Source organism: Salvelinus alpinus, chromosome 2 (genome assembly GCF_045679555.1).
Source record: "Salvelinus alpinus chromosome 2, SLU_Salpinus.1, whole genome shotgun sequence".
Classification (NCBI taxonomy): Eukaryota; Metazoa; Chordata; class Actinopteri; order Salmoniformes; family Salmonidae; genus Salvelinus; species Salvelinus alpinus.
In genome coordinates, this window is record NC_092087.1 from 101,876,172 (window position 1) to 101,902,165 (window position 25,994).

The following is a 25,994-nucleotide window of genomic DNA, read 5'->3' on the forward strand; positions in this document are numbered from 1 at the left end:
AGCCACTAGGAGCCCACCTCTGGATGAGTGTGTTCCTGTTTAAAGTCTCCAGCCACTAGGAGCCCACCTCTGGATGAGTGTGTTCCTGTTTAAAGTCTCCAGCCACTAGGAGCCCACCTCTGGATGAGTGTGTTCCTGTTTAAAGTCCCCGGCCACTAGGAGCCCACCTCTGGATGAGTGTGTTCCTGTTTGCTTATGGCCATATTTTTATTGAACTTTTATATAACAAGTCAGTTAACCTGTCTGGCTCCGGGGTTCCGCTAGCGGAACTCCTCCCACATTCCACTGAAAAGGCAGAGCGCGAAATTCAAAAAATATTTTTTAGAAATATTTAACTTTCACACATTAACAAGTCCAATACAGCAAATGAAAGATACACATCTTGTGAATCCAGCCAACATGTCCGATTTTTAAAATGTTTTACAGCGAAAACACCACGTATATTTATGTTAGCTCACCACCAGATACAAAAAAGGACAGACATTTTTCACAGCACAGGTAGCATGCACAAAACCAACATAACTAACCAAGATCCAACCAAACTAACCAAGAAACAACTTCATCAGATGACAGTCCTATAACATGTTACACAATAAATCTATGTTTTGTTCGAAAAATGTGCATATTTGAGGTATAAATCAGTTTTACATTGCAGCTACCATCACAGCTACCGTCAAAAATAGCACCGAAGCAGCCAGAGTAATTATAGAGACCAACGTGAAATACCTAAATACTCGTCATAAAACATTTCTGAAAAATCGATGGTGTACAGCAAATTAAAGACAAACATCTTGTGAATCCAGCCAATATTTCCGATTTTTTTAAGTGTTTTACAGCGAAAACACAATATAGCATTACATTAGCTTACTACAATAGCCTACCACACTACCGCATTCATTCATCAAGGCACGTTAGCGATAGCAATAGGCACGTTAGCGATAGCAAAATATATTAATTTTCACTAACCTTCATAAACCTTCATCAGATGACAGTCCTATAACATCAGGTTATACATACACTTATGTTTTGTTCGAAAATGTGCATATTTAGAGCTGAAATCAGTGGTTATACATTGTGCTAACGTAGCATCTTTTTCCCAGAATGTGCGGATATTTTTCTAAAACTCACCTATTCTGACCAAATAACTATTCATAAACGTTACTAAAAAATACATGTTGTATAGGAAACGATAGATACATTAGTTCTTAATGCAATCGCCGTGTTAGAATTCTAAAAATAAATTCATTACGACATAAGGCTTACGTTATGGCGAGAGAGTGCCCAAAACCTGGGCGCAAAACTAATAGTACACAAGTTCGACAGATATATGGAATAGCATCATAAAATGGGTCCTACTTTTGATGATCTTCCATCAGAATGTTGTACAAGGGGTCCTTTGTCGTGAACAATCTTTGTTTGGTTTTAGAATGTCCTTTTTCCCTCTTGAATTAGCAAGCACACTAGACAAGTGGCGCGAAGCTCTCCTTCCTGAACAAAGGCACACAAGGCAACACGCCTAACGTCCCGAATAAATTTCAATAATCTATTAAAACTATATTGAAAAAACATACTTTACGATGATATTGTCACATTTATCAAATAAAATCAAAGCCGGAGATATTAGCGGTCTATAACAACAGCTTTCCAGAAGGCAATCCCAGGCTCCTTCTCGCGCTTTCCAGAAAACAGGAAATGGGTGTCACGTCATGCCAAGAGCTTTTATTCCACCTCAGACCAAGATAAACACTCCATTTCTTCTCTCACTGCCTATTGACATCTAGTGGAAGGTGTATGACGTGCATGTATACTAATACGTATCAAGCCCATTTATAGGCAGGCCCTAGAACAGAGCATCTTTTTCAGATTTTCCACTTCCTGATCAGGAAGTTTGCTGCAAAATGAGTTCTGTTTTACTCACAGATATAATTCAAACGGTTTTAGAAACTAGAGAGTGTTTTCTATCCAATAGTAATACTAATATGCATATTGTACGAGCAAGAATTGAGTACGAGGCCGTTTAAATTGGGCACGATTTTCCCCCATAGTGAAAATAGCGCCCTCTGTCCTCAACAGGTTAAGAACAAATTCTATTTTACAATGACGGCCTACATCAGACGACACTGGGCCAATTCTGCGTCGCCCTATGGGACTCACAACAATAGCTGGTTGTGATATGATGACTCGGTGAAACAGTTTTTAATGTCCCGTTGGTAGGATATATACGTAATCGTACTTCGTCTTTTATCGATTGATTGTACGTTGGCTAATAGGACCGATGGTAAAGGTAGATTACCCTCTTGGCGACGGATCCTTACAAGGCACCCGGACCTTCATCCCTGATACCTCCGTTTCTTTCTCATGCGAATGAGGAGGATGAGGGCCTTGTTCGGCTTCTGAAGTAAATCCTTCATTGAAGAAAAAGTATTTCTCCAGTACGGGGTGAGTAATCGCTGTCCTGATATCTAGAAGCTATTTTCGGTCATAAGACACAGTGGCAGAAACATTATGTACAAAATAAGTTACAAATAACGCGAAGAAGCACAACATACACAATCGCACAATTGGTTACGGGATCGTAAAACGGCAGCCATCTCCTTCAGCGCCATTCTTCATATGATCTATTACATCATAAAACACTCTTCAACCCATATGATCTATTACATCATAAAACACTCTTCAACCCATATGATCTATTACATCATAAAACACTACTCAACCCATATGATCTATTACATCATAAAACACTCTTCAACCCGTATGATCTATTACATCATAAAACACTACTCAACCCATATGATCTATTACATCATAAAACACTCTTCAACCCGTATGATCTATTACATCATAAAACACTACTCAACCCATATGATCTATTACATAATAAAACACTTTTCAACCCATAGGATCTATTACATCATAAAACACTACTCAACCCATATGATCTATTACATCATAAAACACTACTCAACCCATATGATCTATTACATCATAAAACACTACTCAACCCATATGATCTATTACATCATAAAACACTTTTCAACCCATAGGGTCTATTACATCATTAAACACTACTCAACCCATATGATCTATTACATCATAAAACACTTTTCAACCCATATGATCTATTACATTATAAAACACTTTTCAACCCATATGATCTATTACATTATAAAACACTTTTCAACCCATATGATCTATTACATTATAAAACACTTTTCAACACATATGTACTATTACATCATAAAACACTTCAACCCATATAATCTATTACATCATAAAATACTACTCAACCCATATGATCTATTACGTCATAAGTCTAATAAAACGTATACAAATATGTCACAGTGAATTCATGACATGTGGATGAACAAGCCTTTACATACTATATAATATGGCTGTATATAGACTGAACAAAATATAAACGCAACGATTTACAGTACATATACGTCAGTCAATGTCAATACATTCATTAGGCCCTGATCTGCGGACTTCACATGACTGGGCATTGGCTCAAAATGGCTTTATTACAGAGAGACGTTCTACTCGGTTCCATCAGCTGTCCAGGTGGCTGGTCTCAGTCTCCCGCAGGGGAAGAAGCCGGATGTGGAGGTCCTGGGCGGGCGTGGTTACACGTGGTCTGCATTTGTGAAGCCGGTTGGACGTACTGCCAAATTCTCTAAAATGACGTTGGAGGCGGCTTATGGAAGAGGAATTTACAGTACCAGTCAAAAGTTTGAACACGCCTACTCATTCCAGGGTTTTTCTTTATTTTTACTATGTTCTACATTGTAGAATAATAGTGAAGACATCAACTATGAAATAACACATATGGAATCATGTAGTAAACAAAAAAGTGTTCAACAAATAAATATATTTTATATTTGAGATTCTTCAAATTAGCCACCCTTTGCTTCGATGACAGCTTTGCACACTCTTGGAATTCTCTCAACCAGCTTGATGAGGTAGGCTCGTAGAATGCATTTTAATTAACAGGTGTGCCTTCTTAAAAGTTAATTTGTGGAATTTATTTTCTTCTTAATGCATTTGTGCCAATCAGTTGTGTTGTGACAAGGTAGGGGTGGTATACAGAAGATGCCCTATTTGGTAAAAGACCAAGTCCATATTATGACAATAACAGCTCAATTAAGCAAAGAGAAAAGACAGTCCATCATTACTTGAAGGTCAGTCAATCCAGAAAAGTTCAAGAACTTTTTAAATGTTTCTTCAAGTACAGTCGCAAAAGAGCTATGATGAAACTGGCTCTCATGAGGACCACCACAGGAAAGGAAGACCCATAGTTACCTCTGCTGCAAAGGAAAAGTTCATTAGTTACCAGCCTCAGACATTGCAGCCCAAATAACTGCTTCACAGAGTTCAATTAAGAGACACATCTCAACATCAACTGTTCAGAGGACACTGCGTAAATCAGGCCTTCATGGTCAAATTGCTGCAAACAAACCACCAACAAATGCTCAGCATATGTGGGAACTCCTACAAGACTGTTGGAAAAGCATTCCAGGTGAAGCTGGTTGAGAGAATGCCAAGCTGTCATCAACGCAAAGGGTGGCTACTTTGAAGAATCTAATATATATTTAGATTTGTTTAACACTTTTTTGGTTACTACATGATTCCATATGTGTCTTCACTATTATTCCACAATGTAGTAAATAGTAAAAATGAAGAAAAACCCTTGAATGAGTAGGTGAGTCCTAACTTTTGACTGGTACTGTACATTAAATTCCCTGGCGACAGCTCCAGTGGACATTCCTGCAGTCAGCCAATTGCCCGCTCCCTCTGAGACATCTGTGGCATTGTTGTGTGACAAAACTGCACATTTTAGAGTGGCCTTTTATTGTCCCCAGCACAAGGTGCACCTGTGTAATGATAATGCTGTTTAATCAGCTTCTTGATATGCCACACCTGTCAGGTGGATGGATTATTTTGGCAAAGGAGAAATGTTCACTAACAGGGATGCAAAAGTTGTGCCCAATTCAAGAGAAATAAGCATTTTGTACGTATGGGGAAAAATTCTGCTATCTTTTTTTTCAGCTCATGAAACATGGGACCAACACTTTATATGTTGCGTTTATATTTTTGTTCAGTGTAGTTTCTATCAGTTTTAGAAACATATGATGTCATAGGTTATTCATCACATGAGAATGAACAAGCCTTTTCAGACTCTATGATATGGCTGTATATAGACTTACTATATATAGTGTCGTGGAAAATCATTTCAAATACAACGCTTACCAGAACTTTTAAAATCAAACATGCTCTTTATTACAACTGTACAGCCAACTGGCATGTCCCCGCGGAACACACCCCGCGGAACACACACCCACAGAACACACACCCTCCCAAAGCACTGGTTCGCTCTTTATACCCAAATAGCATATGAGTCCACCCCATATGCAAATAAACATACTTTCTGAAGTCATTCCCCACCATCATCCTTTAGTTCAAGCTTCCTACTTGTTCACGCCCTATAACGCCATCTGCTTTCAATTAGTTTATAATGGTGGCTGTTCTCTTAGGCGCCTACATGTCTAGTCCCATGCACTTAAGGGAATCAGCAGACTATATATCTAGGTGTCCAATTTCCCTTAAGCGCCCCTCTGTCTGACATGTATGTTTGTAATAGAATGGTCAGACCATATGTCTAGTGTCCAATTGCCTTTAAGCGCCTCTCTGGTATGTGTGCCTCCAGTGGAATGTGCAGACTATATGTGTCTGTTCTAGCATTAGTGTGTCCAGTTGCCCTTTGTTCTGCTCTCCCCTATCCTTAGTGTGCAATTGTCTTAGAAGTCTATTTTTAATGTTCAGCTAGCTTATGTTACTACTACAATCCCCCCTCTGGGGCTATTAAGCCACATAAATGATACAAATAAGACTTTGGGATAATAAATGAAAAGACCTATGATAAACAAGAAAATACAAAAAATAAAAACAAAGTAAAGCATATAAACTAACTAGACCAAACATCTCCAATGTGAAATAGGAGTAAAAGATCCAATCAGAAACATTAAAGAAAACCTAACTAGACAAAACATTTCAACATTATTCCCCCGTGCAGACACCTACCAACCTTTGTTAGATGATTTAATACATGGTCACCTGTTGAATTGTTCTAACTAAGACACAAAGACCAATCCATTCATTAGGCAATACATTCAACAATTTGTTTTTTCCACACATCCAGAAATTATCCGCAATACCTCTGTCTTGATTCTTTAGCATAGTGAGAGACGGTGCAACCTGAGTTATGTGACCACACAACCCTTTTCTATTCATAATCAACCCTTTATCATTACTTTTACAAACTCCCACATTCTCTAACACCCAAATAGTATCACTTCTACTGTGGTGTTTCCTACATCAATTCCTTCGGTGTGGTGTCTGTAAAAACATTCATATTTTCCTTCAATCACGGTACCTCTGTCTAATTGAGGTACAGTTAATTCAGTCCTAATGTTATAGGCATCACAATCATTGTCTCCCAACATGGTCTTATTCAACATAGTTTTACCCCTAGTGCTTACTCAGAGCAATCCTATATTCTATGTCACACAAGGGAATAGAATACTTTCTATTGGTACAATGGTCCTTTTTCCAACTTACACAGTTTTTAAATGATGACAGTTCAGAAACTATTAAAAGATCAGACAAATGTGATTTTCTACACAAAATACAATTGTCCATTCTGTGTTTGTTTGCCATATACTTAGCCCATTTGTACCACTCGTTCTTCACTACTTCTTCTCGTGTGCTGTCCTTGAGTGGTTCTAATATATCTAATTCTGTCGCTTTTTCAATGTTCTTATCTTGAGGTAGATCATTAGAGTTTATCAGAAAGTTCCAAATGTCAGTAAAAAACTCTCCTGACTCTGATGTCTCAGGTTGCTTTGTGGGTACAGTGATCTGCTTGGTAAGGGAGGTTGATGTCATCTTAGTGGTAGCTACTGTGGTCGTCACAGCAGCCGCCACCCTTGTTGTTGTCACAGGTTCTTCCTGTTCAGGTGCAGGGGTAGGATCAATCTTAATGACCATGGTGCTACTCCCTTCAGTCACTGTTGTTCTTGTTATTTCAACTATTAATTCTTCACCTTCAACTGGTTCAATCTGATTCATGATGAGCACCCTCTCATCTTTTTCTTTAATTAATGTCAGGTCACATCCTTTCGGATCCCAAACGACTTGTCCCTTTGTTTGGTGATGTGTCCATCCACAGAGTGCCATCTCCGGTAAGGGTTTGATCCTTATGATTGAGATAGACTTCAGTTCTCCAGCTTCTGTTATAAGTTGAGGTGGAACAGAGATTCAAACCTTGTCAGTCTTTTTGGATTGTTCGGCTGATTCCTTTCTTCTCTTCCTGCTTCCACCATATATCTTGATTGTGCATTAGTCTGTTGTTTCTATACTAGCATTCACTGTTACTTCTGTTATGTCAATGTCATTATTCTTTTGTGGTTCTAACATCAATTGTCTGTAAAGAAGACCATTCAAAAGTTTGAAAGTCAATTGTGGAGAAATCCCCATTTTCTTCAGCTTGCAGGACTTTTCCTCCTCTTTCTTCACCTGAGGCTCCCTCCTCAGGCCGGACTTAACTTCCATCTGGAAGGTTTCAATTTTTAGGGAAAAGATGTTCTCATTCTGTGCCTTGTGAGGCCTCTCCTCCTCTTCTGGGTGCATTATTCGGTGCACCTGTCACATTTTGGCTTTCACTTGAGTTGCTGTTTTCTTGGCTCCTCCCTGGTGTCTCAATCGTTTCCGCTGCTCCTGCTCCCTCCGGGCTCCCTCCTGGTGAATCAGCATCCTCTGTGTCCTCATCTCTATGTGGTTGTTTCCTTCTCTCTGTTGGGACTCAGCTGCAGTGGTTCAGATGATACCACGTCTGGCTTCCTTTCACTTGGACGGCCGTTCTTGTTGCTTTGGCCACCTCATAGGGTCCTTCTCTTCTTGGTTGATCCCACTTCCTCCGGAACACTCGAACGTAGACTAGATCTCCTGGTATCACTGGAAGAGGTCCTTCTGGTCCCCTTGGATCATCAGACGCGGAACCTCTCGTCCTGGTTCAGGTTTCTGCCTTCTTTCTGTGAGGCATTCATACTTAGAGACTTATGGCCTCTGTTCTATGATTACACCATACATCCTCTTACTTCCATCACTCATCACACAACAAACTGACATTCCAGCTGAAGCTGGCGAACCCCTCTCCTTCTGTTTTCCTAAACATAAGACTTGGAAAACAACAGACAAAACATAACAGCATTGACAATGTTATGTGTTATGCATAAATATATTTATGCAAACTGAAATCTGAGACCATGACAATTCCCACTCTCTCTTTACCTGACTCTATGCCTCCAGGATACTTTTCTGCTGGACTCCACAAAAATAAAAGCCCTAAAAAGCTTCCTCATGCTTCCACCCAGTCTTCCCCTTTCGGCCCCAGGTTCTGAGAGGTGTTCCCAAATCATGTCAATTTTTACTTAGTTTCCCATCTGCTCCATTTTAACTGATAATCATGTGCATAACCTACAATTAACATTATCTCTTCTTGAATTAATTCAACACTGTTTATGCTTTCATATCAATCCCTTTAACATATTTGTTTAGAGTATAATATCCTATCATCTATTCTTTTTCACATGATGTATTAAAAAATGAAACAAGTAACCTCCAAACTCAACCCAGTATGTCTATAGTGGAATCTAATCTCTCTCTCTCTCTCCACATCCTCTGTCATGGTGTTTTCAAGCTCACCCATTATTCAGCTGGACCTCACTTCTCGTGAGACTTATGTACCCACCAAAGAGAGACATGAAGAACTTTACCACTGCAGTGTTGTAAGAAGTATACCACCAGCCTGGTGTATCTTGATGTACACTCAGTCTCCAGAATGCAGCCCAAGCCCTTCCATTTCTGGCTGTTTTTTCCTGAGGACATACACACTAACACATGGGTTATTTCCTGACAACATTAGCAAGATCACTAAATCTTAATTTTTAATTACAGCCCTATGTAACCATTCTGCCTCAAATACCTGGCCTCCTGCCACAGAAATATTCAATAATAGTCAAATGATGTTCCCTACATCAACTGCTGTACAATAACATGTAATCAGTCAAATATCTTCCAGTTGGATTAATATCCAATCCTAACAAAACTAAGTCATAAGTTTCTTAAACTTTTGCTCTAGTGTTCAAAATGCCACCACTTATTCTTTTTACCATATCTTTAGATATGTGAATTATTCTATTAACTTTTGAATTGTCCCTATATTTTACACAGCCAGCTGTCTTTCCTTTTCTGTGAATTATCTCTATTTTTATACATAGTTTCTAGAAATAACACCCCTTCACTACCATTACCTTCTTTTATGAGTCCCCTAACCCATAACTGCCATTGTTTGATACATACTTAAAACATCCTTAAGTCAATTTATATATCATTTATATCAGTCCCTCCTCAGGAACATATACACAACCATATGTTCCTCAAAACAAAAATAAATTGACCAAACGAGAAAAAGAGAAAAAAAAAAAATATATATATAATAATAATAATAATAATTGCACATTTGCAATATTACCACTATTTGTAATGTAATGGAAAACGTCCATCCGTTTCATTCTATGCCAATGTTATTGTTGGTCTCTTTCTTCTTCATTCATGGGTATCTTCGCACAACAGACTACCTATTCATTCAATTGAACATTACATTTTATCATCCCAATTCCAATGACATTATAAAACGAAAGAAACAAAAAACCTGTAATCTAAAATTCTGTAAGTTATGTCAACCACCTTGTCTCAGGATTAGATTCCAGAGCGGCCCTAGGCCTATTAAAGTTAAACAGTGCTATATCTAAATAACTAAACAGTTATTATTATTTTTTTTTAATACATTTTCCAACCCAATATTCAGGATAACAATCCTTAGTGTTTACTTTAACTCAAATTTGACCTTAGCTATTCAATACACATCATCCCTTTAATAATTAACATTTATACTAAACACTTTTATTACCAATATTATCTATTTTCCCAATAGCCCTTTTGTCTCAGTTTTTCTCTCATGAGTGGTCTGGTAATAAAAGTTCAATACCCCAATTCCTTTAATTCATAATACACTCTGGCCCATATCATTTCAACATGTCTATTATTTGATACAGTTCACAGGTCATCAGACACAGTTGTCCCTCACTATTCAGTCGATTAGGGTGGGTATGAGCTCCACACCCACTTGTGGTGATATTCTCTCCCATGCCTTAAAGCATTCTGACGTCACCTTTTATGATAACTCCCTTATTCCACCAGTGTTCTCTCAGATGAATTATAGATGATGTTTTTATCAACAAAACCCTTACAGAAACCCACACTCCAATAAACCCTTTGGAGTAACGTACATCACTTTTTATATGCAGAATGAACAAAGCACATTTGTGTATTTACCCAAAGACCATAACCCCAAGGAACTGATAATTTTACCTATGAACACGTTATATCAAAAAAAACAAAAATAAACCTATTCCGAATAACTTATTCAATTTAAGGGTACAACTCTTCATAATTTTCCCAGGGACATAATAGATTTTTAAAGTAATTATACATTTTGAATAGAGTCTTGTGTCTTTTAATCATTTAAAAATTAAATCCCACCTGTTCCAACAATTTCTAGTAAAAGGTGATCAGTCTTTCACAGGAAATTCCTAGGAATCAGGGCATTTTGACACCATTAAAATGTTTCCACTCCCCTTTCTTTAGGAACAACTTAAATACATTTTCCAAAAAATAATTCCATCATTCTGCATACCCAAATTGAAACTGAAGTGGAAAAAGCCCTTCCAATAAATCTACTAATGTATATTCATTCCCAGTCCATAGTGCACTTACTAGTAAACCATAGCCAATAGCACACAGGGACTGGACTCACTTATCCAGAACTCCATTTTTTAGCCTTATCCAGATATTTTTTATAGCAGCTGACTTTAATTAACTGCTTTCCACAGTAATACAGTCTCCAATGATATTTTGACCAGAGAAGATTAAACCCTTTTTTTTCCTGGAAAAGAAAGTATACATATCGTTAATTACACAACGTCAGCTATTAATCTGCAAATAGTGTTTATTCCATAAACGTCTTAACATTTTTCAGAGAATAACGGTATAGAATGTCTAACAATTAAAATTCCATCTGCACTCTACTATATGTCAAGTCAAACGTGAACTAATACTTCTTCTTGACCACATATAAACTGTAATCTCTATGAACCACTCATTGTTCGCTCAGAGACAATACACCGCCAAGTAAAAATTCCATTCTCACTAACCTCAAACCGATTAGTTGGTTGTTATTTTGACAAGGAAATAAACTCTCGTATATCGGCATTTCCTGCTACCGCACTAAGTTCTAGTGTCACCTTACACTAATTTTCCCCATATTCACTATAACCATATTCAAAACAGGGAGCTATTTTCTTATTCGTTTTTAGATATTGGCAATAGTTCTACTAATCACCCGCACGTCTGCGAGGACGAGTGGAACCACATTTGTCTTTTATAGTAATGTATTTGCTGATGATAGAATGTTACCGGGTAATGGCGTCCCCCATTATCCAGTTTTTTCATATTCAATCCGAAGTCGGTAGAACTAATGTGCGCGTCTTTTAGTGAATCCATGGCTTTCTTTTAAAAAATCCCTCAATGCTATGGTGAAACAATCCTTTTGTTTTCATGCCACTATTTATTTATTTATTTTGTCTCTACTTTCTTACCTCTTCTCCATATTCTTATTGTTTGATCCTATGGTCAATTTACTAGTGAGTCAAGCCACCCCTGTTCTCCTTTTTATCCTGGCCACTCCATTTTGCACCGCTGTCTACCCTGCAGGCTATTTTTTAGACCGTAGCTTCTGTAGACACAGAGTGTCTGACGGCCTGTTTTTTCCTCCTTCTTTGTTTCACCGTACGCGAATTCTTAATGTGTCCTGGATTCCACTATTTATCTTAACCAACCTAGATTCGTTGTAACGTTATAGTACAATTTCAGTTCATTGGCGCTCCTACTTTCTGTTTTGTTTCACACTTTTCTATCCGTATTTATACTATTCGGTTAACGCCTTTTTAAGTATTTTTATTTATTATTTGTTTTGACACCGTGTTTAGTAATTCTACTATGATCGCTTATTACTTTATCACATCAGTGTTTTTATCCTTGATTACAACTTATTTTTACTTCGATGTTTCTTAATTTCGTTCCCTCTATCTTAGTATTTAGAGGCACCCTTTCTTTACGTTCTACTCTGTCACAGGAAGGCTGCGCGCTCCCTCGTCTGGACGCTCTGCCTACACACACACAACTTGTCTTTCCTTCCTAATGTTCTATCTTTACACAGATCCACTCATTTCTTACAACATTCTCATTCATCCTTTTTATTTTTCACCTGTTCATTCAATCCCTTTGTTTTTACCTCAAAACAACTTAGTCTTACTTTATTGACTTAATTCACTTCCTCCTACATAAGCCTAGACTGCTAAGATTTCTACAATATGACGAGACTACTGTCTAATCGGATCAGCTTGTCTTCATATCCTATTCACCCCCCCAATACTGATCTTTACTTCTATTAGTAGAGTAGTATTGTGGCGTGACCTACTGAATTACAAAACCCTGTTAGCTAGACAGAGCGGTTTTTTTATTCGCAGGATTTCTTTTGCATTTGAACGCCGCACAATCGGGCCAACGTTTTTCCTGCACCTACATATTTCACCCGTACAGTCCTCCTTTCAGAGCGGAAACTATGAATATTTATTTAACTACTGATTTATGTTTTGACCGTATAAGTTACTTTTGCAGTGGAACGCCGCACAATCGGTCTAACGTTTTCCTACAACCTAATATTTATAAGCTACTTTTGCAGTTGAACGCCGCACAATCGGGCAAACGTTTTTCCTGCGTCCTAAATATTCATAAGCTACTTTTGCAGTTGAACGCCGCACAATCGGGCAAACGTTTTTCCTGCCTCCTAAATATTCATCCGTTCGGTCCCCCGTTCTGGGGCGGTAACCATGAAATATTTATTTAACTACTAAATATTCACCAACAGACCCTTCTGCCGTGACGTGAATATCCCACCCAAGCGGACCTCTTCAAAAATGTTCCTTTTTTAAAGAGCGGTATCATGGCTTCCTAACTACTTATTTATGCAGTTCTCTATCTTTAGAGCCGTTATTCATAAGTAACCTGTCCAAGCATTCCTTCTACTAATTTTATTGAAGAGGTATCACAGGATTTTCTACCTACATTATCTGTTTTGACCGTATGAGCTGTCCCTTATTATAACCAGCCATCTCAGCCAGATGCACAAACAACCGCATCATTTAAGCTACACATTCGAACGGTCTGATCTGAACGAGCGCATGCATGCTCACTCTACATCTAACACAAGCAAAGTTCACAGCACCTATTCACTCAGTCTCTATACATGCGCATACATTTATATTTAATACAATTCCCCAAATTACACATACATGCAAATTCATTGAATTTAAAAGTTCTTTTGTATTTACTGGTTTCATTTTAGGAAATTTGAAAGAGAGACTTACGTGGCGCTCCTCTCGCTGAGACAGTATCTCTGAAGCAATCTTACACAACCATTTCAACTATTGTAAGAACTTGCTTACCGTCTAGTTGGGCGGCCAAACTTGTTTGCCAGATTGTCCAAAGAAACTATCTCCAGCCCTGAACGCCATTCCTCAGTCCCTGTCCCTCCTGGCTAGCTCGCCAAATATGTCGTGGAAAATCATTTCAAATACAACGCTTACCAGAACTTTTAAAATCAAACATGCTCTTTATTACAACTGTACAGCCAACTGGCATGTCCCCGCGGAACACACCCCGCGGAACACACACCCACAGAACACACACCCTCCCAAAGCACTGGTTCGCTCTTTATACCCAAATAGCATATGAGTCCACCCCATATGCAAATAAACATACTTTCTGAAGTCATTCCCCACCATCATCCTTTAGTTCAAGCTTCCTACTTGTTCACGCCCTATAACGCCATCTGCTTTCAATTAGTTTATAATGGTGGCTGTTCTCTTAGGCGCCTACATGTCTAGTCCCATGCACTTAAGGGAATCAGCAGACTATATATCTAGGTGTCCAATTTCCCTTAAGCGCCCCTCTGTCTGACATGTATGTTTGTAATAGAATGGTCAGACCATATGTCTAGTGTCCAATTGCCTTTAAGCGCCTCTCTGGTATGTGTGCCTCCAGTGGAATGTGCAGACTATATGTGTCTGTTCTAGCATTAGTGTGTCCAGTTGCCCTTTGTTCTGCTCTCCCCTATCCTTAGTGTGCAATTGTCTTAGAAGTCTATTTTTAATGTTCAGCTAGCTTATGTTACTACTACAATAGTAACTATCAGTTTTAGGAACATCTACCCCAAATATTTCACCTTATTTTTTTACTTTACCCAAAATATGACATCAGCGATAGTCAACATGTTGAAAATCTGTGAACGTCTAAATAAGAAATTGGTCCATTTAAACATCATGTGTCGAACCCTTTCCACAACGGGGAGATGTTACTGATGTGCTTTGTGCCTTCGACGTAAAAACTAGTTTTGGACTTCCACACAAAATTACTTCTTTACTTATTTTATGTTTAAGGAAGTGTGTAGGTCGCATTCTGTATCATACAGCTATGAAAGTTATATATTTAGAACCACCTGCTGATTGGAATCCAGCGACGTCTGTGTCTTGAGTGTCCAAGAACGGTTTAGTTTGTTGTGTTCTGACTTGTAAAACAGGATAAATAAAATAAGTAATGTAAACATATTATCAGTAATTACCAGGAAGCTAAACAACATTTGTTTTAAAATCACACTAAGACTGTTAAAACTGGCCTCAGGTTATTGAGGGATCTGGTTAGGATTTACCCTCGTAGCAAGGCCGTTTTATCATGTGGAGGTTTCATTCAGGTCTCTATTTAAATGAACACTCTGTCTTTAGCAGGAGAAAGACCAGACTCAGAGGAACCAAAGCCACGGACGTCCAAACCAGCAAGAAGACACCAGTGTTCCCACTGTGGAAAGAGTTTTAACCAGAAAGGACACCTGAACCAACATGAGAGAATACACACCGGGGAGAAGCCTTACCACTGCTCCCAGTGTGGAAAGGGTTTTAACCAGGAAAGCTACCTGAAAAAACACGAGAGAATACACACAGAGGAGAAGCCTTACCACTGCTCCCAGTGTGGAAAGAGTTTTACCCACTTGTGTAATCTGAAAACACATGAGAGAATACACACAGGAGAAAAGCTGTACCGCTGCTCCCAGTGTGGAAGGAGTTTTACCCACTTACGTAACCTGAAAACACATGAGAGAATACACACAGGGCAGAAGCCTTACCATTGCTCCCAGTGTGGAAAGACTTTTACCCACTTAAATAACCTGAAAACACATGAGCAATTACACACAGGGGACAAGCCTTACTGCTGCTCCCAGTGTGGAAAGCGTTTTAACCAGAAAAGCTACCTGAAAAAACATGAGAAAATACACACAGGAGAAAAGCCTTACCACTGCTCCCAGTGTGGAAAGCGTTTTAACCAGAAAAGCTACCTGAAACAACATGAGAAAATACACACAGGAGAAAAGCTGTACAATTGCTCCCAGTGTGGAAAAGGTTGTAACCGCTTAAGTGACCTGAAACGACATGAGAGAATACACACAGGAGAAAATCTGTACTATTGCTCACAGTGTGGAAAGGGTTGTACCCACTTAGGTGACCTGAAACGACATGAGAGAATACACACAGGAGAAAAGCTGTACCAGTGCTCCCAGTGTGGAAAGAGTTTTACCCACTTACGTAACCTGAAAACACATGAGATAATACATACAGGGGAGAAGCCTTACCACTGCTCCCAGTGTGGAAAGCGTTTTATCCACTTATGTAACCTGAAAACACATGAGCAGTTACACACAGGGGAGAAGCCTTACCACTGCTCCCAGTGTGGAAAGAGTTTTAATCAGAAAAGCTACCTTAAAAAACACGAGAGATCACACACAGGGGAGAAGCCTTACCACTGCTCCCAGTGTGGTAAGGGTTGTAACCAGTTAGGGGACCTGAAACAACATGAGAGAGTACACACAGGAGAAAAGCTGTACCACTGCTCCCAGTGTGGAAAGAGTTTTACCCAGTTAGGGGTCCTGAAACGGCATGAGAGAATACACACAGGAGAAAAGATGTACCACTGCTCCCAGTGTGGAAAGAGTTTTACCCAGTTATTGAACTTGAAAACACATGAGAGAATACACACACAGGGGAGAAGCCTTACCACTCCTCCCAGTGTGGAAATTGTTTTAATCAGTTAGGTAACATGAGAACACATGAGATATAACACACAGGAGATAAGGATGTAGGCTGCTGAACAGTAGGATAAATATATGCCTCTGAACAGTGGGACATAGGAGAGGTGCCCTATACGTGGTGGGAGAGTAGGCTGCAGAGACTTGGGAAATTCGTGTTAGGTATTGACTTTCCTGTGTTTTCCCTACTGCATGTATTTTTATGTAAATAAACTGTTATCTCAGAGTGATGTTGGGGGTAATTAAGTACTGGTGCTATAATGTCTGGCGCCGCCTTCACTGGCCCTTAGGGATGTGTGTCATAGTATCATAGGGTATCATAGGGATGGGTATCATAGGATATCATAGGATATCATAGGGATGGGTATCATAGGGATGGGTATCATAGGGAATCATAGGGATGGGTATCATAGGGTATCATAGGGTATCATAGTATCATAGGGATATCATAGGGATGGGTATCATAGGGATGTGTGTCATAGTATCATAGGATATCATAGGGATGGGTATCATAGGGAATCATAGGGATGGGTATCATAGGGATGGGTATCATAGGGTATCATAGGGATGTGTGTCATAGTATCATAGGGATAGGTATCATGAGTACCAATGATCTTTCTATCCAAGATGGCGTAGCAGTCGGATGTGTCTTTGTCCTGTCTTGTCCCGTGTAAATAGTATTCGTATTTTTCGTATACATTTCGTATACATTTCGTATTTATTTTAATTTCACTTTCCATCTAGGAACTGAATATACATTCCTACATTCCGCCTCACCCAATGTGGTACGGACCTGCTATTTTTTTATATACTTTAGAACCGTAACCCCAATCAGAAGCTAGCCAGATAACTAGCTACTAGCTAGTAGTCAGTTAGCCACTGCTGCGGTCTTCGCCCTTAACTCGGACACAGCCAGCTTCAATACCGGGCCAATACCTGCCAGTCTGCAAGCGCGATATCAACCCAGAGCATATAGGACTGCTTTTTCTCTACCACATCACCGGATTCCTGACGCAAGCTCTGGACAATTACACCGTATTATCACAGCTAGCTAGCTGCAACCGAGTGGCTACTACTGGCTAACACCTCTGTCCCGAAGCAAGCACCAGTTAGCCTTGAGCTAGCCTCGAGCTAGGCCCATCTGCCGGCTAGCCGAAGAGGTCTACCAGCTAGCGCAGTTAGCGCCACTGCCACGAAGCTAGCAAACACAATTCTACAATTCACAACCTCTCTTTCGCCATTCGGCTTGGATTCTCTGGATTCTCTGTCGACACGACCACGTCTGAGCAGACCCCCTCCGTCTGAGCAGACCACCCCCCGGGCTACTAACTTTAAACGCCGCGTGCTAACTTAGTGGAGGCCTCTCTGCTCCATCTACGGCTGCCCCCTGGACACTATGATCACTTGGCTACATAGCTGATGCATGCTTGACTGTCCATTAATTCACGGTACTCCATTCTGTTTATTTGTGTTTTATCTGTCGGCTCTGTGCTTTAACTCAGGATCTGTGTGTAGTTAATTCCGACCCTCTCTGCCTAGTCGTCGCCATTTTTACCTGTTGTTGCTGTGTTAGACTAGCACCCTGTTATTGCTGCTGTTATCTTACCTGTTGTTTTAGCTAGCTCTCCCAATCAAGACCTGCAATCACTTTATGCCTTATTGTATGTCTCTCTCAAATATCAATATGCCTTGCATACTGTTGTTCAGGCTAGCTATCATTGTTTTGGTTTGCAATGGACCCTGTAGTTCCACTCTCCGTACCTCTGATACCCCTTTTGTCCCACCCCCCACACATGCGGTGACCTCACCCATTGAGACCAGCATGTCCAGAGATACAACCTCTCTTATCATCACCCAGTGCCTGGGCCTGCCTCCGCTGTACCCGCGCCCCTCCATACCCCTGTCTGCACATTATGCCCAGAATCTATTCTACCACGCCCATAAATCTGCTCCTTTTATTCTTTGTCCCCAACGCTCTAGGCGACCAGTTTTGATAGCCTTTAGCCGCACCCTCATCCTACTACTCCTCTGTTCCTCGGGTGATGTGGAGGTAAACCCAGGCCCTGCATGTCCCCAGTCACCCTCATTTGTTGACTTCTGTGATCGAAAAAGCCTTGGCCTCATGCATGTCAACATCAGAAGCCTCCTCCCTAAGTTTGCCTTACTCACCGCTTTAGCACACTCTGCCAATCCTGATGTCCTTGCCGTGTCCGAATCCTGGCTTAGGAAGGCCACCAAAAATTCTGCGATTTCCATACCCAACTATAACACTTTCCGTCAAGATAGAACTGCCAAAGGGGGAGGAGTTGCAATCTACTGCAGAGATAGCCTGCAAAGTTCTGTCATACTTTCCAGGTCTATGCCCAAACAGTTCGAACTTCTAATTTTAAAAATTAATCTCTCCAGAAATAAGTCTCTCACTGTTGCCGCCTGCTACCGACCCCCCTCAGCTCCCAGCTGTGCCCTGGACACCATCTGTGAATTGATCGCTCCCCATCTAGCTTCAGAGTTTGTTCTGTTAGGTGACCTAAACTGGGATATGCTTAACACCCCGGCAGTCCTACAATCCAAGCTTGATGCCCTCAATCTCACACAAATCATCAAGGAACCCACCAGGTACAACCCCAAATCCGTAAACATGGGCACCCTAATAGACATTATCCTGACCAACCTGCCCTCCAAATACACCTCTGCTGTCTTCAATCAAGATCTCAGCGATCACTGCCTCATTGCCTGTATCCGCCACGGGTCCGCGGTCAAACGACCACCCCTCATCACTGTCAAACGCTCCCTAAAACACTTCTGCGAGCAGGCCTTTCTAATCGACCTGGCCCGGGTACCCTGGAAGGATATTGACCTCATCCCGTCAGTTGAGGATGCCTGGTCATTCTTTAAATGTTACTTCCTCACCATATTAGACAAGCATGCTCCGTTCAAAAAATGCAGAACCAAGAACAGATATAGCCCTTGGTTCACTCCAGACCTGACTGCCCTCGACCAGCACAAAAACATCCTGTGGCGAACTGCAATAGCATCGAAGAGCCCCCGCGATATGCAACTGTTCAGGGAAGTCAGGAACCAATACACGCAGTCAGTCAGGAAAGCAAAGGCCAGCTTTTTCAAGCAGAAATTCGCATCCTGTAGCTCTAACTCCAAAAAGTTCTGGGATACTGTAAAGTCCATGGAGAACAAGAGCACCTCCTCCCAGCTGCCCACTGCACTGAAGCTAGGTAACACGGTCACCACCGATAAATCCGTGATAATCGAAGACTTCAACAAGCATTTCTCAATGGCTGGCCATGCCTTCCTCCTGGCGACTCCAACCTTGGCCAACAGCCCCGCCCCCCCCCCGCTGCTACTCGCCCAAGCCTCCCCAGCTTCTCCTTTACCCAAATCCAGATAGCAGATGTTCTGAAAGAGCTGGAAAACCTGGACCCATACAAATCAGCTGGGCTTGACAATCTGGACCCCCTATATCTGAAACTGTCCGCCGCCATTGTCGCACCCCCTATTACCAGCCTGTTCAACCTCTCCTTCGTATCATCTGAGATCCCCAAGGATTGGAAAGCTGCCGCGGTCATCCCCCTCTTCAAAGGGGGAGACACCCTGGACCCAAACTGTTACAGACCTATATCCATCCTGCCCTGCCTATCTAAGGTCTTCGAAAGCCAAGTCAACAAACAGATCACTGACCATCTCGAATCCCACCGTACCTTCTCCGCTGTGCAATCCGGTTTCCGAGCCGGTCACGGGTGCACCTCAGCCACGCTCAAGGTACTAAACGATATCATAACCGCCATCGATAAGATACATTACTGTGCAGCCGTCTTCATCGACCTGGCCAAGGCTTTCGACTCTGTCAATCACCATATTCTTATCGGCAGACTCAGTAGCCTCGGTTTTTCTAATGACTGCCTTGCCTGGTTCACCAACTACTTTGCAGACAGAGTTCAGTGTGTCAAATCGGAGGGCATGTTGTCCGGTCCTCTGGCAGTCTCTATGGGGGTACCACAGGGTTCAATTCTCGGGCCGACTCTTTTCTCTGTATACATCAATGATGTTGCTCTTGCTGCGGGCGATTCTCTGATCCACCTCTACGCAGACAACACCATTCTGTATACTTCTGGCCCTTCCTTGGACACTGTGCTATCTAACCTCCAAACGAGCTTCAATGCCATACAACACTCCTTCCGTGGCCTCCAACTGCTCTTAAACGCTAGTAAAACCAAATGCATGCTTTTCAACCGTTCGCTGCCTGCACCCGCACGCCCGACTAGCATCACCACCCTGGATGGTTCCGACCTAGAATATGTGGACATCTATAAGTACCTAGGTGTCTGGCTAGACTGCAAACTCTCCTTCCAGACTCATATCAAACATCTCCAATCCAAAATCAAATCAAGAATCGGCTTTCTATTCCGCAACAAAGCCTCCTTCACTCACGCCGCCAAACTTACCCTAGTAAAACTGACTATCCTACCGATCCTCGACTTCGGCGATGTCATCTACAAAATAGCTTCCAACACTCTACTCAGCAAACTGGATGCAGTTTATCACAGTGCCATTCGTTTTGTTACTAAAGCACCTTATACGACCCACCACTGCGACCTGTATGCCCTAGTCGGCTGGCCCTCGCTACATGTTCGTCGTCAGACCCACTGGCTCCAGGTCATCTACAAGGCTATGCTAGGTAAAGTGCCGCCTTATCTCAGTTCACTGGTCACGATGGCTACACCCACCCGCAGCACGCGCTCCAGCAGGTGTATCTCACTGATCATCCCTAAAGCTAAAACCTCATTTGGACGCCTTTCCTTCCAGTTCTCTGCTGCCTGCGACTGGAACGAATTGCAAAAATCTCTGAAGTTGGAGACTTTTATCTCCCTCAACAACTTTAAAAATCTGCTATCCGAGCAGCTAACCGATCGCTGCAGCTGTACATAGTCCATCTGTAAACTACCCACCCAATTTACCTACCTCACCCCCCATACTGCTTTTATTTATTTACTTTTCTGCTCTTTTGCACACCAGTATCTCTTCTTGCACATGATCATCTGATGATTTATCACTCCAGTGTTAATCTGCTAAATTGTAATTATTCGATTTATTGCCTACCTCATGCCTTTTGCACACATTGTATATAGATTCTCTTTCTTTCTACCATGTTATTGACTTGTTTATTGTTTACTCCATGTGTAACTCTGTGTTGTCTGTTCACACTGCTATGCTTTATCTTGGCCAGGTCGCAGTTGCAAATGAGAACTTGTTCTCAACTAGCCTTCCTGGTTAAATAAAGGTGAAATAAAAATAAAAAAATAAAAAATAAATAGGGTATCATAGGGATGGGTATCATAGGGATGGGTATCATAGTATCATAGGATATAGGGATGGGTATCATAGGGATGTGTGTCATAGTATCACAGGATATCATAGGGATGGGTATCATAGGGTATCATAGGGATGGGTATCATAGGGATGGGTATCATAGTATCATAGGATATCATAGGGATGGGTATCATAGGGATGTGTGTCATAGTATCACAGGATATCATAGGGATGGGTATCATAGGGATGGGTATCATAGGATATCATAGGGATGTGTGTCATAGTATCATAGGGATAGGTATCATAGGGTATCATAGGGATGGGTATCATAGGGTATCATAGGGATGGGTATCATAGGGATAGGATATCATAGGGATGGGTATCATAGGGATGTGTGTCATAGTATCACAGGATATCATAGGGATGGGTATCATAGGGATGGGTATCATAGGATATCATAGGGATGGGTATCATAGGATATCATAGGGATGTGTGTCATAGTATCATAGGGATAGGTATCATAGTATCATAGGGTATCATAGGGATGGGTATCATAGTATCATAGGGATGGGTATCATAGTATCATAGGATATCATAGGGATGGGTATCATAGGGATGTGTGTCATAGTATCACAGGATATCATAGGGATGGGTATCATAGGGATGTGTGTCATAGTATCATAGGATATCATAGGGATGGGTATCATAGTATCATAGGATATCATAGGGATGGGTATCATAGGGATGGGTGTCATAGTATCACAGGATATCATAGGGATGGGTATCATAGGGATGTGTGTCATAGTATCATAGGGATGGGTATCATAGTATCATAGGGAATCATAGGGATGGGTATCATAGGGATGGGTATCATAGTATCATAGGATATCATAGGGATGGGTATCATAGGGATATAGTATCATAGGGATGGGTATCATAGTATCATAGGGAATCATAGGGATGGGTATCATAGGGATGGGTATCATAGTATCATAGGATATCATAGGGATGGGTATCATAGGGATGTGTGTCATAGTATCACAGGATATCATAGGGATGGGTATCATAGGGATGGGTATCATAGGGATGGGTATCATAGGATATCATAGGGATGTGTGTCATAGTATCATAGGGATAGGTATCATAGTATCATAGGGTATCATAGGGATGGGTATCATAGGGTATCATAGGGATGGGTATCATAGGGATGGGTATCATAGTATCATAGGATATCATAGGGATGGGTATCATAGTATCATAGGATATCATAGGGATGGGTATCATAGGGATGTGTGTCATAGTATCACAGGATATCATAGGGATGGGTATCATAGGGATGGGTATCATAGGATATCATAGGGATGGGTATCATAGGATATCATAGGGATGTGTGTCATAGTATCATAGGGATAGGTATCATAGGGTATCATAGGGATGGGTATCATAGTATCATAGGATATCATAGGGATGGGTATCATAGTATCATAGGATATCATAGGGATGGGTATCATAGGGATGTGTGTCATAGTATCACAGGATATCATAGGGATGGGTATCATAGGGATGTGTGTCATAGTATCATAGGGATCATAGGGATAGGTATCATAGGGAATCATAGGGATGGGTATCATAGGGTATCATAGGGATATCATAGGGATGTGTGTCATAGTATCATAGGATATCATAGGGATGGGTATCATAGTATCATAGGATATCATAGGGATGGGTATCATAGGGATGTGTCATAGTATCATAGGATATCATAGGGATGGGTATCATAGGGATGTGTGTCATAGTATCATAGGGATGGGTATCATAGTATCATAGGGAATCATAGGGATGGGTATCATAGGGGATCATAGGGATGGGTATCATAGGGTATCATAGGGATGGGTATCATAGTATCATAGGGATGTGTGTCATAGTATCACAGGGTATCATAGGGATGGGTATCATAGGGATGTGTGTCATAGTATCATAGGATATCATAGGGATTGGTATCATAGGGTATCATAGTATCATAGGGTATCATAGGGATGGGTATCATAGTATCATAGGATATCATAGGGATGGGTATCATAGGATATCATAGAGATGTGTATCATAGGGAATCATTGGGATGGGTATCATAGGATATCATAGGGATGGGTATCATAGGGAATCATTGGGATGTGTATCATAGTAGTGTGCTGAATAACTACTGAATAAGTAGTGGTCCTATAATGTAAACTCCAACAGGAAATAAATTCTAATGTATAACTTCAAGATAATTTTCACTCTGGTTTCAATTACATTTTCATCCAAACTAACAAGCAAATACTTTATGAATTTATTGTTACAAATCAACTTGCAAGGTTCCACAGATCAAAAGAGCAAAGCCTTGCAGATTGATGGCTGGGGTCCATCTGATGATAAGAGTCTGGGAAGATCAAAGCCTTGCAGATTGATGGCTGGGGTCCATCCGATGATAAGAGTCTGGGAAGATCAAAGCCTTGCAGATTGATGGCTGGGGTCCATCCGATGATAAGAGTCTGGGAAGAGCAAAGCCTTGCAGATTGATGGCTGGGGTCCATCCGATGATAAGAGTCTGGGAAGATCAAAGCCTTGCAGATTGATGGCTGGGGTCCATCCGATGATAAGAGTCTGGGAAGATCAAAGCCTTGCAGATTGATGGCTGGGGTCCATCCGATGATAAGAGTCTGGGAAGAGCAAAGCCTTGCAGATTGATGGCTGGGGTCCATCCGATGATAAGAGTCTGGGAAGAGCAAAGCCTTGCAGATTGATGGCTGGGGTCCATCCGATGATAAGAGTCTGGGAAGATCAAAGCCTTGCAGATTGATGGCTGGGGTCCATCCGATGATAAGAGTCTGGGAAGATCAAAGCCTTGCAGATTGATGGCTGGGGTCCATCTGATGATAAGAGTCTGGGAAGATCAAAGCCTTGCAGATTGATGGCTGGGGTCCATCTGATGATAAGAGTCTGGGAAGATCAAAGCCTTGCAGATTGATGGCTGGGGTCCATCCGATGATAAGAGTCTGGGAAGATCAAAGCCTTGCAGATTGATGGCTGGGGTCCATCTGATGATAAGAGTCTGGGAAAATCAAAGCCTTGCAGATTGATGGCTGGGGTCCATCTGATGATAAGAGTCTGGGAAGATCAAAGCCTTGCAGATTGATGGCTGGGGTCCATCCGATGATAAGAGTCTGGGAAGATCAAAGCCTTGCAGATTGATGGCTGGGGTCCATCTGATGATAAGAGTCTGGGAAGATCAAAGCCTTGCAGATTGATGGCTGGGGTCCATCTGATGATAAGAGTCTGGGAAAATCAAAGCCTTGCAGATTGATGGCTGGGGTCCATCTGATGATAAGAGTCTGGGAAAATCAAAGCCTTGCAGATTGATGGCTGGGGTCCATCCGATGATAAGAGTCTGGGAAGAGCAAAGCCTTGCAGATTGATGGCTGGGGTCCATCCGATGATAAGAGTCTGGGAAGATCAAAGCCTTGCAGATTGATGGCTGGGGTCCATCTGATGATAAGAGTCTGGGAAAATCAAAGCCTTGCAGATTGATGGCTGGGGTCCATCTGATGATAAGAGTCTGGGAAGATCAAAGCCTTGCAGATTGATGGCTGGGGTCCATCCGATAATAAGAGTCTGGGAAGATCAAAGCCTTGCAGATTGATGGCTGGGGTCCATCTGATGATAAGAGTCTGGGAAGATCAAAGCCTTGCAGATTGATGGCTGGGGTCCATCTGATGATAAGAGTCTGGGAAAATCAAAGCCTTGCAGATTGATGGCTGGGGTCCATCTGATGATAAGAGTCTGGGAAAATCAAAGCCTTGCAGATTGATGGCTGGGGTCCATCCGATGATAAGAGTCTGGGAAGAGCAAAGCCTTGCAGATTGATGGCTGGGGTCCATCCGATGATAAGAGTCTGGGAAGATCAAAGCCTTGCAGATTGATGGCTGGGGTCCATCTGATGATAAGAGTCTGGGAAGATCAAAGCCTTGCAGATTGATGGCTGGGGTCCATCTGATGATAAGAGTCTAGGAAGATCAAAGCCTTGCAGATTGATGGCTGGGGTCCATCCGATGATAAGAGTCTGGGAAGATCAAAGCCTTGCAGATTGATGGCTGGGGTCCATCTGATGATAAGAGTCTGGGAAAATCAAAGCCTTGCAGATTGATGGCTGGGGTCCATCTGATGATAAGAGTCTGGGAAGATCAAAGCCTTGCAGATTGATGGCTGGGGTCCATCCGATGATAAGAGTCTGGGAAGATCAAAGCCTTGCAGATTGATG

The 25,994-nt window shown here is 41.4% G+C and overlaps 2 protein-coding genes across 12 annotated transcripts in view; one reads left to right on the plus strand and one right to left on the minus strand.

Moving 5' to 3' along the window:
- The window catches only part of LOC139546522 (zinc finger protein ZFP2-like), a 415,728-nt gene extending 398,914 nt beyond the window's left edge, over positions 1 to 16,814 (plus strand). For 3 of the 7 annotated variants that reach the window (XM_071355054.1, XM_071355012.1, XM_071355038.1), the window contains one exon: positions 15,021 to 16,814. In XM_071355054.1, the coding sequence (XP_071211155.1) occupies positions 15,021 to 16,381 (1,361 nt within the window). In that variant the 3' untranslated portion in view covers positions 16,382 to 16,814. The remainder of the gene's footprint in view (positions 1 to 15,020) is intronic. The other 4 variants (XM_071355021.1, XM_071355048.1, XM_071355064.1 and 1 more) reach the window with 3 other exon arrangements.
- Positions 1 to 25,994, minus strand: part of LOC139546469 (piggyBac transposable element-derived protein 4-like) — a 226,838-nt gene that overhangs the window by 37,692 nt on the left and 163,152 nt on the right. The gene's annotated exons all lie outside the window — the stretch shown is intronic.